General features: G+C 37.6%; 1 protein-coding gene across 2 annotated transcripts in view; it reads left to right on the top strand.

Annotated features, from left to right (window-relative positions):
- Positions 1–13,262, top strand: part of PTPRD (protein tyrosine phosphatase receptor type D) — a 1,062,283-nt gene that overhangs the window by 707,714 nt on the left and 341,307 nt on the right. For both annotated transcript variants that reach the window (XM_063129268.1, XM_063129265.1), the window contains one exon: positions 5,965–6,130. In XM_063129268.1, the coding sequence (XP_062985338.1) occupies positions 6,046–6,130 (85 nt within the window). In that variant the 5' untranslated portion in view covers positions 5,965–6,045. The remainder of the gene's footprint in view (positions 1–5,964; positions 6,131–13,262) is intronic.

The raw sequence follows: 13,262 nt of genomic DNA on the forward strand, positions 1-13,262 counted from the left end.
TTTGGAATAAAATATTGAAGAGAGATTAGTATAATTGTTAAAAATACCATTATTTATATCCGATAATAATAATAATAATAATAATAATAATAATAATATCAGACACCTGTCCCTTCAATAATCCAGAAAATCTATTGAGATCGTGACATTTTAGAACATATATTTGTATAACGTCTTCAAGCATCTCTAGTGTAATAGCATTATTTGATCTTTTATTTATTAATATTCATTTCCTACTTTACATCTTGGTAAAGTTATAGTGATAATACCTTTCCCAAAACCACCAAGATCATTTTTCAATATAGTTGTGGGCATTTATTTTTTAAAAATCCATTTTTGTACATGCTTGCCTTACAAATCTTAAATGCTACATTATGCCTAAATTGTACGCAATTCCAGTTGCCTCAGTGACAGATTGGTACTAGGGAAGAGTGGAACAAGGCTCAATTCATTTCCTCTTGCTTTCAAGTCTCTCCCCCACTCCCATTTCCTTTTTACAATACACCACTCTGGATTAACTTTTTGCTGTTGCAAGTTTGGAATAAAATGTGACTCACTAGCATACACAATGGACATGGAGATGCCGCTCAGTACTGAAAAGGGGGTTTGGAGTTGGAGATTTAACTTTAAAGCAAGTGCAGTGGAAGAAAATTCCTGCTACCCTATTCAGTACTATTTAGTACCATTGTTTGTTCCTCAATGAGTGAGGTACAGGACTGAGGTTAAAGTATGTTGTAGGTCAGGACTGAAGCAGAGCTTGTGTGGAGCAGTTTGACAGCATTTGCCTATATCTCACCTTGTTCATATCCAGCGTTACCAGCCCCGTCATCCGCATGACTTCACTAACAGTATTTTTAAAAAGGACTTTCACATTCCAGATGTGTGTGTTTTCACAGCCTGAAATACTAAAAGCCTGCTGTAGACATACAAGCACTGAAAGATATTTTCTCTTAAAGGCCAAAGGTCACTGTATGCTTTCTGGTTAGTTAAAGTCATGCCACTCTGAAAGTGTGCAGAGAAAAAGAACATTAAGGGCTCCAGGTTGTGTGATGTGAACAATAATGAATGCCACTTGGGGCATAGTGCCAAAGACTTTGCTATTGTTAATGGCTTATGTCTGCTTGAATATTGAACTGAGCATGGTGTTTAAATACCTGCAAAATGCATCATCTTTATTTTTAATCTTCTAGTTTGTGCTGATTTAGACCTAACAGCAATTAATGAGTTGTTTAACCCATGAATTGTTGGGCCCGCACAGGAGTGAGCGAGCACACTGTCTCTCGTCTGCTCGCCAATTCCGCTTTGCATCCCGTTTTTTAAACAACTCAGGAACATCCCTGTTCTGGTGTTGTTTGGTGTAACATCTAAACCCAGAACTCTAGGTTGTTGAGAGACAAACAATCCAGAGTTTTAACCCAAAAACAAACCATGGATTCAAACTCTGGTTGCTTATCTCTCAACAACCCAGGGTTTGGGGTTTGGATGTCACATCAAACACCCCAGGAACGGGATGTTCCTGGGTTGTTTGAGAAAGAGGATGCAAAAGAAGCAGTGAGTGTGTGGGAGGCTGTGGTCTTTCACACTCCACTGTGGTCCTAACAACCCATGGTTTAAACAACCCATGAGTACTCATTACATCTGCATTGGGCCATAAGTATGTAAAATTTTGTGATGTAGCTTTTCATTCGCAATCTTTCTGAAGCTACTGAGAGGCACAAAGGGTGTTTTTTAAACAACATGTTGAAGTAAGAAACCTTGTCAGGAAAGACAAGAGAAAAAGAGGAGAGAGAGAGAGAGCGAAGAAAAGAAAAGATGTGCAACAATCTCGCTGTTGTCCTTGGCCTTTAAATAAGCATTTTTAGGCATGAGCAGATTTCTTTCAATTCTATTCCTTTATTGTTCAAAAGAGTTGCTCTGCTTTGCATTTCAGTCTTCCTGAATACCAGCTTAACTTGGAAAATTTCTAAAATGAAACTTGGAATGGCAGAAGGCATAGATTGCTGAAGCTTTCTCTTCCTTCAGCTGATGTCTTTTCCCCTGACCTATATGTAACTAATGTGCATGCCTGCATGCATAGATAAAACACTGTAAAAAAGCAGTCTACATGTATGATCACATTAAGATTCTTTTTGTGTGGTGTTTATTGATACACACGTGTCCTCCTGCACATTGGTAAAATGCCACACAGTAAAGCATCTTAATCCATGATGTAGTGGAACCAGGATTTACAGAAATGCAGCACTGGCACACTTTTACTACCACCCTCAGACTTTTCTATTCTCTGTGAACTTAGCTACAAGCCTCACAGTAGCTGGAAGGAAATGAATTTTTCCAGCAACAGCATACTGTACCTTGTTGTAATACAAAGTATTTTGGGTAGGGTCGTCTTGGATGGACAGCTAAGACCCATTAGCTTTACAAACATCCTTCCTCTATGGAGACAGAGAGTGTTGAGAAATATGTCAGTAAGAATAAAGGAGAATTACTATAAACTTGTATGGAGGTAGTACTTAACTCCGGTCAGATTAAATAAGATTAATAAGAAGCTTTCAGCAGATTGTTGGAGGGGTTGTGGTGAAAAAGGAACGTATTTACATATGTGGTGGGATTGTAAACATGTGCAAAAGTTGTGGAAGATGGTGTTCTTTGAAACTGAGCAGATTATGGGATTTAAAGTAGAGGTTACACCAAGGATTGCATTACTCTCACTGCAAGAAGAACTTAAATGTAATAAAGAAGCGAAAGAACTGATAACTAACCTGCTGACGGCTGCGAGGTTGATTGTAGCTAGGAACTGGAAGATTCAAGGAGACTATTGTATTGAAGAATGGTATAAAGAAGTGTGGGACATTGCTATAAATGATAAATTGACATGTAATATTAAAATGAAAAGAGGTATAGTAAAAACGAATGATTTTGAGGGTATATGGAAAAAGTTCCTAGAGTTTGTGTTCTTTAAAGGAAGTGGGAAACCACCAACAGATGAAACTATGAGTTTTTGGAAACAGGAATGAGATCCCGTGGTGGTGGGAGCACTGTTATGTTTAGTACAAATATGTTTAATAGGTTAAATTTGAATATATAATATTAAGGCAATTTTATGTTTATGAATTAAGTGATTTTATTTGTTTTTGTGTTTGTTGTATATTGTTTAATAATAAAAAAATAAAATAAAAAAAAAATCCTTCCTGATGAAGATGAAAACTACCTGAATTGGTATGGATGAACCCAGCTGCCCATTTTTTTTTACTTTTCTTGGGAATGTGGCTATGGGGATTGTAATGAGAAGTGCCTGCACTTCAAAATCTACCACTACACCAATGATCTTTATATAGCCATTTGTATAATCATTTTGAGACTGGTGTTTTGCCGTTTTAAATATATGCCCATTTTAAAAATATCACGAAGAAAAATCTTGATGCAGTCATATGTAGAATTGCAAAAAAGATTACTTTTTGAATTCCCTCCCCCCCCAGTACACACAGTGCATTGTTAAAGCAGAGTGTGAGAAAAGAAGCAAATGGACCAAAGAAATTGAAACTTGTGAGCAAACTGTACAGTGTTCTGTGCAAAAATTAGAATTAAAAATAGAATAATGGAGAATGTTTTTTGCCTTGGTTCCGCTTAAGAAATGACAACTGGTAACCCAGAACTCCAAAATCCAAAAACAAATTTTGATGAGTAGAATTTCAGAAGCACCCCTAAGCATATGGAAAGAGGAAACCAACTGATCACCCTTTGAATACCCATGATATCATAAGATCCCAAGGAGATCTGTTAAAACCCAATAAGAGTGGATTGCCCCACTAACTGTCATAGCTGTCAATCAACATATCCTGTCAATCAGCTGCCTTCTGACCCAATCAAGCAATGCATACACAAACATGTCTAAAGTGTGCCAGAAAGGTGCACACATCTTTCCTATCGCTTCCCAGAGAAGTCTGATAGATGGTTTGAAAACTTTGGATATGAGGGCTGCCATGACTCCTAAGAAAGGGTATATAGGGGAAATGGTGTTGTTTGCATGCCTAAATTCATTTCTGAATATGAGAATGCAAGGACATCTTTTGACAAGCTTTGATTCTAAGCTAAATAAATAAATAAATAATAATAATAATAATAATAATAATAATAATAATAATATAATAATAAAAAAAATCAGCTGGAAAGCAAAAGTCTGAAACCTGCTGGAAGGCTATATTGAATACATGCCTTTTTTAAAGTAACATTTTGTTCCACTCAGTCGCTACCTTTACTGCAAATTTGAACTATGGGAGCAGAATGTTTCCTCTCCCCCTAATAACTTGGTTGAAATGGTCTTTGATGTAGCTCACAGTTGTTTTCTTCACTACTCCCCAGAAACATTTATTTGCTCATTAATGTATATCTACATTCTAGAAATCTGGAGTTTGAAAACCTGTGTGCTGCTGGTATTCAGGTTTTTTTGTCCATAAGGTCATCAGTATCTGGAAGTAGTTTGATCCTTTGTCATCACTTCTTCAGATGGGTACATGCAAAAGCAAAAAACCAAAAAACTAAACAACAATCACCCTTTCCATCTTCTGTGATAGCATTGGAGTCATTATTGCAGCAGTTGGCTCTGATACGCTTGCACAGACACAAATTGAGTCCGACAGGACTGATGTCTCATGGACTTTGCTGTCATTTGAAATGCTGGCACAAAGATGGTAACAGGGAAAACAGAGACTGGTACTTTCAGTATATTACCTATGAAAGTTTCTTAGGTTTGTATTTTTTGGAGCAATTGAATCAATTTTGCAGCAATTGAATCAAAAGTTGGTTTTTTAAAAGCCTTTTAATAGTAGATTTCTAACATCTGTTTCTCTTTTCTTATCTCAAGTAGACTTTTCTATTGTTCTGTGTTGTAAAACAGGCTGATCATACCACCCACGAATTTGTAAAGATCTCTTTGGTAGAACGATAATTAGTATTTTCCCTCTTCCCTTTAATCTTCATCTTTTTTTACCATGAAGCAGTTCTTGCATTATGATAAGAATAGTATTTTCTTTATATTGTGCTTGTTTCAGATCTTCCAAAGGATATCTATTACCACCGCTTAGAAGGCCACAATTAAACTGCAGAATTATGTTAGTGGCATAGTTCTATTTCGAGATATCTGTAAAAAAAATATCCTTTTGGAGGGGATGTATTTTCATGTTTTGTTTCTAACACAGCCTTCGATGGAGTGAATATAGAAGAACAAAATTGATTTCTTCTTAAAGGCAGATGCTCACACTGTATTATTCATTAGTTCTTATACAAGATATAAAATTAAACTGACTGAACTAGAATATGGAATCTTTATTCATAATTTATTTGTGAATTACATACTTCATGTATAGTGGTAGATCAGAAAGGAAAGAGTAACTTTGGTTGGGTGGATAGAGGGGTTTTTAGATACCAAACCAGATAAGACTTGGTTAGATTAATCCACAAATACCAATATCCGAGCCTTAAAGATATAGTGCATTAAGAACAGACACAAATTTAGCCCTGTCATTCTTACCTGATGCAAAGAAATCAGCATCCAATATGTTGTTTGTTAGCAGGCTTTTGTCCTGGAGGATGAATCCTCCTAAACCCCTCTTTAGAGTATCTTTATGGCTTATTCCTGTTGAAGCATTAAAGTAGGACTTCATTAGGAATGACAGCTCATTCTCATGTTGTGGTGCTAAGAAAAGAAAATATGTTGCAGCACATGGGAACCGTTGATTACAATGTGGGTTACAAGATGCCTTGGGAAAGGACGCTCATTGGTTTTTCCGTTTTTGTAATTACTGTTAAATGTGCTGATCTCAAATTATTTTGCCAGGCCAATCCCAGTCCTTATGACTGGAATCTAAATGCTTTTATTTTGCATGTTAAAAGTGTGTTTTGTGTATGTATTTGGAGGGGAAGAAGCAAAAACATTCTAAACATTTCTCTCTTTCTTGCTCCTCTTAGGCTTTGAAAATTCTTCATCTGGAATTTCAGATTGGAGAGACTCGCAGTGGCTTCTAAGCCAGTGACTGAAGCAGCCAAAGCATGCTGGTGCCAAGCTGTCGGATGATGCTTATAGCCAGGCCAGTAGTAGTGCTCCTGTGCTTCCTACTCTGTGCTGATGCGGAAAGTAAGCTCTCCTCCCTCTATTCCCCTACCCCCATAAAAAGAATCTTGGCCATAATGAACAGTTTTGTTTTCAGTTGGCACATTCTGAGGGCTTGCGAATAAGCTTCCTTTTGACTCAATCTTGAGACACTGTGGGTTCCTCCTTGGCTCTCTGCCAGTGTTTGAAAGGGATTATTTACTGACTTCCTTACTATTTTTTCTTGCTGTTAATACCCGTTTTCTTATGCATTGGAGGGTTCCCGCTGCTTTTTATTTGCTTGTGATCAGTCATTTCAAAGAGACAATGCAAGGAAAATTGTGTAGCCAAAACAAAACCTAACCTTGCTTGCCAGAAGGCAAACATCACTTAGTCTTATTAGGTATTTTTTAGTTCCTTGGATATTTTCTTTTCAAGTTTTGGAAAATAAACAATACAATGTTGAGGCCAATTAAAATTCCAGGTCCTTTGTGTCTATCACAGCAGCTGTTCTAATGTATTATTTCCAACAGCTGTCGTGGAGTACAGTATTTGAACAAACCAAGCAGAACTGACAACTTTGAGGCTGGGCTTTAGAGTGTGGAGACTTTGGTGTACTACAGGCACCTAGGTTCCAAGCCCAGGACTTGTACTTCGGTACTGTAGGGTTTTGGTCAATTAGCTTGCCAATTAATGAGAAGATAATATCTCCTTTTTTAATTAGGAAATCATTAGGTCTGCCTAGCTTGCACTAGTTTACACGTGTTCTTTCTCCCAATTGTCCTCTGGCTTTTTGCAGTGAGCAAGAGAGAGGCATATTTGCTGAGAGGCAGGTGTTTCACTTGATCTTACAGCATTTCCCACTTGCAGCTTATTTTGGTTGATTTTGACATAATCATTAATACTTTGCAATAATGGATTTGGTTTTTACTGAGATATGATGAGCAACACATGTACGAGCCCCCATTTGTCTATAGGAATATACATGGGAGTTTACTGTTGATGTATACCCATAGTTGAATCTGTGAATGGCATTACTGGACAAGAATGTAGGCTCCAAAAACTTTACAATGGCCTTGTCATATCTCCATACTCCATACTCATGGGAATAACTTCAAGAAGTGAACTAGTTGACTGCTGGTATGTATGTTACCTCACAGTACAGCACTATTAGCATGCATTAACACTGGTTACTTTCCTTTTGTATTCAATATGGATAATTGTTATCCTGAGGTGTTCATGAAGAAGGGAATATCATGATTAGTGTGCTTCCACCTTCACATATTAATTCAAATTAATTTTAACAAAGGATGCGTTGAAGCATAGATTTTGGTTGCTGTATCTCATGTTATCCATTTTCACCCAGGATAAGCAGCTGCATTTAAGTCAGGTCCAGTTATATCATATAATCCCCAAAAATTATTGAGACCAATGCAATTGTCAATAAAACTGCTACTTAACTTGGATGTTATCCAAATAGCATAAACCCTAAAGTATTTTGTTTTTCTGTCTGGTTTAAGATGCTGTGTTGTCTAAATATAACACCATGAAAGAGAATTAGATTGGAAAAGCAAACACTGAAAACATACATGTTTGTAGATTAATGACAGTGGAGAATGTTGGGCCTTTTCCAGATTGTTAATGACCAGCTGGGATGCTTGTGCATAAGGTGAAGCCAAGGACATTTTAACACTTCAGCCAGTAAATAATTAACTGAGATATAGCCCAAATCTTCTACAATTAAGCATTTTAAAAGTATAATCATTTCTGAAAGAACATTTTTTTTTTAAAAAAAAGCACAATAAGATGACAAACATTTCCAATGGGACTGAAGTGACGTTTTGCCACTTACAATCCCCCCCTCAATGGAAGCAAGACAAGACTTAAAACAAACAAAACGTGAAACCCTCCTCAGTTTCTTTATCAGAGAACCTCTCAAAAATGAACAGAAGCTCATCCATTCTAGCAGTTTGTTTCCTTCCCCTTTGTTAAGCATTTCAACACAGAATATATTCAACTGAGATCACTATCAGATTTACTTTCAAACAGGCAGTTTTGTAATAAGGTGCTTTCAGATTTCCTTTTCTTTGCAAATTGTTGTTTTCAATATTTTATTCCTTGTTGCTCAAAGCAAAAATAAAATTTGGCAATCGACTATTAACCATTGTGAGTTCTGTCAGAAGGCTTTTTGTTTCTGTTAATACATTTGCGTCTTTAGAATAGTTCATGAAACTGCCAACATAAGGATAATAAGTAGGTCTGGTTGGGTAGTTTCCAATTAAATATTTCCCAGTGGGAAATGTTTCACTGATATATTTTGTCTTTGCTGGCAAGATAGCACTAAATGCTCTGAGGGGGAAATTATTATTCTTCCAGGCTAATATTACATTTTATAGACCCTGAGCCCTCAAGGTGCATTATGGGAACTGAAGACCTTTAGATATCACTAAATGCTCTGTGGGGAATATTATCCTTCTTCCAGGCTAATATTACATTTTATAGACTCTGAGCCCTCAAGGTGCATTATGGGAACTAACGTCCTTTTTGCATATTTTTACATACACAACCTCTGTTGTTTCCTGGGAACTACATGTTTTTTTCAGGAATGAGTGAACTTGAACAAACAATGGGTGAAAACTTTGGGTTGCTTCTCTTTCAGTAACACAGAGTTCTATGTTTGCACATCATGGACAGCAACCCAGGGTCAGAGCATGTGTTTTTAGCAAAGCATAAGAAGGCAAGTGGTTTGGGGCCAACACACTTCCTCACTTTGTGCATTCCCAATCTATGGGTTGTTCATTGTGTGCAAATTTCTCCATAGTGGATGCAATCACATAACACAATAGCCAATGATCAACTCGACAGTTGTTAATCTAGGGGGTACTCCTCATACAACATGATAATAATAAACTGTTGTGTGGTTGTGTGGATTAGGATCAGCGTTGTGTTGACTATTAGTCCATGCTGAGTTGACTCACTCATCACCCACCCTCTCTTCCCCCTCAGTTCTCCCACTAGTATCCCATCAGCCATTGCTATTGAAAATCTATCCTGCCAGCTGGACTAGAGTGGCAGCCACTACTTTGACCACTCTTGCCTTGTCACTCTGTGGCTAACAAAATAACCAGCGGTGGCCGAGGAAATACCCAACGGTGCCCTAAATGCAACATGATAACCAATGGTGGTTCAGATAGCCAAGTCCAGCGTTGGTTATTTTGGCCAAATAAACAACTTTTGGTTAAAAACCTCCCTCCACACAACACGATAACCCATGGTGGGTTAAATAAATAACCATCAACTATTTAAACCACCATTAGTTATTGTGTTGTCTGAACCCAGTCAGTGTGTGTGTGTGCACACACACACACACGTACATACCCCATAATTCTCTCAGTAGGAATTACCAGAGTTTTCTATCTTGAGGAGATGGTCACTGTATCATGGGAAATGCAATCTATCAATAAGAGCACAATCCAGCCAAAGTTAAGCATTCTTGTATCCAATTGATTTCAATAAAAGAGACAAGTATGTGCCTTAAAGCCAAGTTACATGTTAGATGCAGTTAAAATCCCAATAGTCTGCTCTTTACTGAAAAGCTGTCTCAGAAGGGGTTATTTTTAGCAGAGGGAGCAGACTGGAAAAGGGCATTTAAACCTTTCTACCATTTTCTGCTTCTGCAGAACTGTATTTACCAATACAAATATATGCCTGTAACCAAACAGCTGGAAGAACAGTTATGGGAGGAGGCTTGTAGCTAAGACGTGGTGTGTAGGGGAAAAGCTTAAGCATGCCTTCCTTCCACTGAAAATTGTCTTTGTTTTTCTGCAGAGAAATAGGCATCAGGATTGTCTTACGTGCAGTTACATTCAATGTGCAGTTTTATAGTTTAGTTTAGTTTAATTTTTATCTGTTGTACCCTAGTAATAGTGATATGGTGGGGAAAAATGAGACACAATGGTCCAGTTTGCACATCACAACAACCCAGGGATTTTTTACAACCTTGGGTTATTGCAAGCAAGTGAGCATGCTGTCTCCCACCACCCAATCATTTTCACTACAAGCAGGAGGGGTTAAACAACCCAGGCACACTCCATCCCTGGGTTGTTTAGCATTGCATGCAAACCAGGAACTTTGGTTTTTTGGGGGAAAGATAGTGCAGAGTTAAGCCATGTAAACATGCGATGTGTAAACTGGGCCAAAAATAATATCAGTGCTCAATGTATACATAATATATTGAGCACTGGTAATTTTCATATTGAACTAGGAATTATTTTGAGCAAATATTGCTTCCCTGTCTGCAAAAATCACAGATTGAAGATGCACCCTTCCCCATTTTGTCAAAGCTGCTGTGACAGGAGCTTTGAGTTCTAATGTGTGAACCAGCAGTCAATCAAAACTACATGGAAAAGAGTTTTATTTGAAGTGGCTCAGACAAGCAAGTTAGATCTTTTTTTCTGCAGGCATTCCTGCCCAACCGTTCTTGGGTATGTAATTTATTCTTAGGTATTTATTTATTCATTCTATACCGCTCTTCATATTTCCAGGATGACTTACAAGAAAGAATGTGTGGGCAACCACTACACAGATACAACTTTGGATCATACATTGCTGATGTGATTACAGAGCTCACAGCAGAGTTGTATGTGTGTAGCAGTGACTGACAGACATGAAATGCAATGCCTTTCATGATCCTTCCTCATTATATATTGGTAGTATGTTGTTGCATGGGGCATTCTCTATATCAAAGTGTGATGAGGAGGGATTGCGAAAGAAAGAAAACAAAGTCAGTTTTCAAGTGTGAGTTGGACCTCTGAGCAAGTCCTAACATGTACCCATGAATGGGATAGTCATATACTTTTCTAAAAGATTGATATGTTCCATTTCTGTCATAAAGATGAATCAAATTCCTTAAAATAAATGCCACTGCTTTATAGGATCAGTTAAAACTATACCAGTGAGAACAATTCCAGCTGCCAGTATATCAAATTAGTATATATCAAATCACAGGAAAAACAATATAGCAAATAAAACACCCAAAGTCTGGGTAAATTAAGTGAGAATAAACCAAGGTGTAAGACAGGTCTCTGTGGGACAGGAGTACTATAATCAGGAAGCAGTCACGGAAAAGGCCTTCTGTTTGTTAGCTACCTGCCTGATCTCTGCAGGTGAGGACACCTGGAGAAGAGATTCAGATGACGATCTCAGTTGCCAGGAAGGCAACTGTAGTTTTGTGGTCTCCACCCCCACCCCTAAATCTTGCTTATGTTCAGTATTAAACCAAAACTACCAAATAAGATTTATTGTTTGTCAAGAAACTTTAAAAATATCAGGAGCTCAATCAAGTTGATTTACAGAGTTACTGGTAGCTTAAGAGAAGATGACACTAATTATAAGGCATTACATTACATCGTTTAAGCGGATAAAGGTAAGCTGTTTAATTCTTTGCAGTGCATCTTATCTATTTGTACCGACCACTGTGCTCACTATTCCTGTTGCTTGCTAAAATCTGGCAAGAAAATGGTAACTTAGCTAAATTTAAGATGTTAAAATAAAAGCAAAATGATCAAGGTTTGCAAAGCAATATTCAATAAGCTGGAAAGTGAATCACTATGTTTTCCCATTGAACATTTGGCCATGTAAGATAAATTATTGGTGCTATAACTCTATGTCAGCAGAGTGAACACGGTGGGGACTGATTTCCAGGAAAGCTCAGTTCGAAACATGTGGGACCTGTTCCTCAGACTGTCAAACTGGCAAATTCATTTTGGGGAATGAATGAGGTTTGCTAGCAGAACACTTTGAGGATTGTCACTGAAGGTTGATTAGATAATAGCACAATGAGTATAGATTGTAATTTCCCTTTTGCTTGTAATTAAACGTTCTCCTGGGTGCTCTTCTGTCAGTGCAAAGCAATAATCTGGTGAGAGGGCAATATAATATGACTTGAGTGAATCTATAGAGATTTGAGCTGTTAAGAGTAAACTCACGAAGGTGGCTCGGCTGAATGGTATATTCTAACCTTTCTGGTTGGCAGAAAACTCAGGGGATTGTTCAGGAGATAATGCGTTTTTCTATTGCTTGCTTCTATTCCTGGTAGAAATCCAGTGTATCCCCCTGTAAACAGAGTGAGAAATACCCTAATCTTTCAGTAGCTTAAATGAAATCGGGGGACACTCAGAAACTCATAGGGCTTTCTAAAAATAATTCTTATCGTTCCTTGTTTTGTCTGTTTGGAATGGAACAGTTTCATATCCAGGTTCTTCAAAAGCAACAACTTTTTATGTATATTTTGGTAGAAGCTGACTTTGACAAAAGTTGTAGTAAGAGAGGTAGAGAAAAACCAGTGGATTCTGTGTACACACATGCACAACTTCGCTTTTGCTCTTCTTTTCTAATACAAAGGCTTGAGGAGGGATAAAGATAAATGTCCTTGTGCTTTTTTTACTAGGTGTAATACTGAAAGGACTTGCGAGACGGGAAAATAGATCAGACATATAGATGCGTCTTCCCTTAGCTTCTAAGGAAGTTTTTCTTTAGACTATGAAAGAGGTTCAGAAAGCTAATAACTTTCTTAATCCTAATCATATTATTAGAGGAGTTCTAATCCTTTTGTTTACACAGAGAATAATTGTCACTGTGTTACTGTTTTTGTTTTTAACTTTGGAATGGAGTTTAACGCCATCTGTTCATAATTCACCACTGGTTCATTTCATAGATTTGGTGGCTGCTGTGTGATTGTATGAAGTTCTGTGTGCACTTTTTGAATCCACTGCTGTCATGAAAATCAAGTAGGCTGCAGTAGGTTATCCATGTGGAGATGATGCCTCCTTGTGATCTAAACCAGATTACTAGCTTTATATGGCACTTTCCAACATTTAGAATTGAGCCTAGGAGCTCAAGTAGAAGTATGGCATTCCAACTACCCAGTTGCTTCTGTAGACATATTCTAAGCATCAAATAAAAGAAACTGGAAAATGAGACCTTTCCCCTCTACTCTAGGAGCATGTCTACACCATAGGGTGTAGAGGGAGGGAGGGAGGGGAGACAATTCTGAACTTACTTGCTTCCGGGATTGTCCCTGGCTGTCTAAATGGAAGGGCGACATCCCAGAAGGGAAAATGGATGTCATGAAGTCATGCCTGCCATTTAAAATAAATAAATAAATACAGGAACTGCA

The sequence above is a fragment of the Elgaria multicarinata genome, chromosome 6 (genome assembly GCF_023053635.1).
Source record: "Elgaria multicarinata webbii isolate HBS135686 ecotype San Diego chromosome 6, rElgMul1.1.pri, whole genome shotgun sequence".
NCBI classification, from domain to species: Eukaryota; Metazoa; Chordata; class Lepidosauria; order Squamata; family Anguidae; genus Elgaria; species Elgaria multicarinata.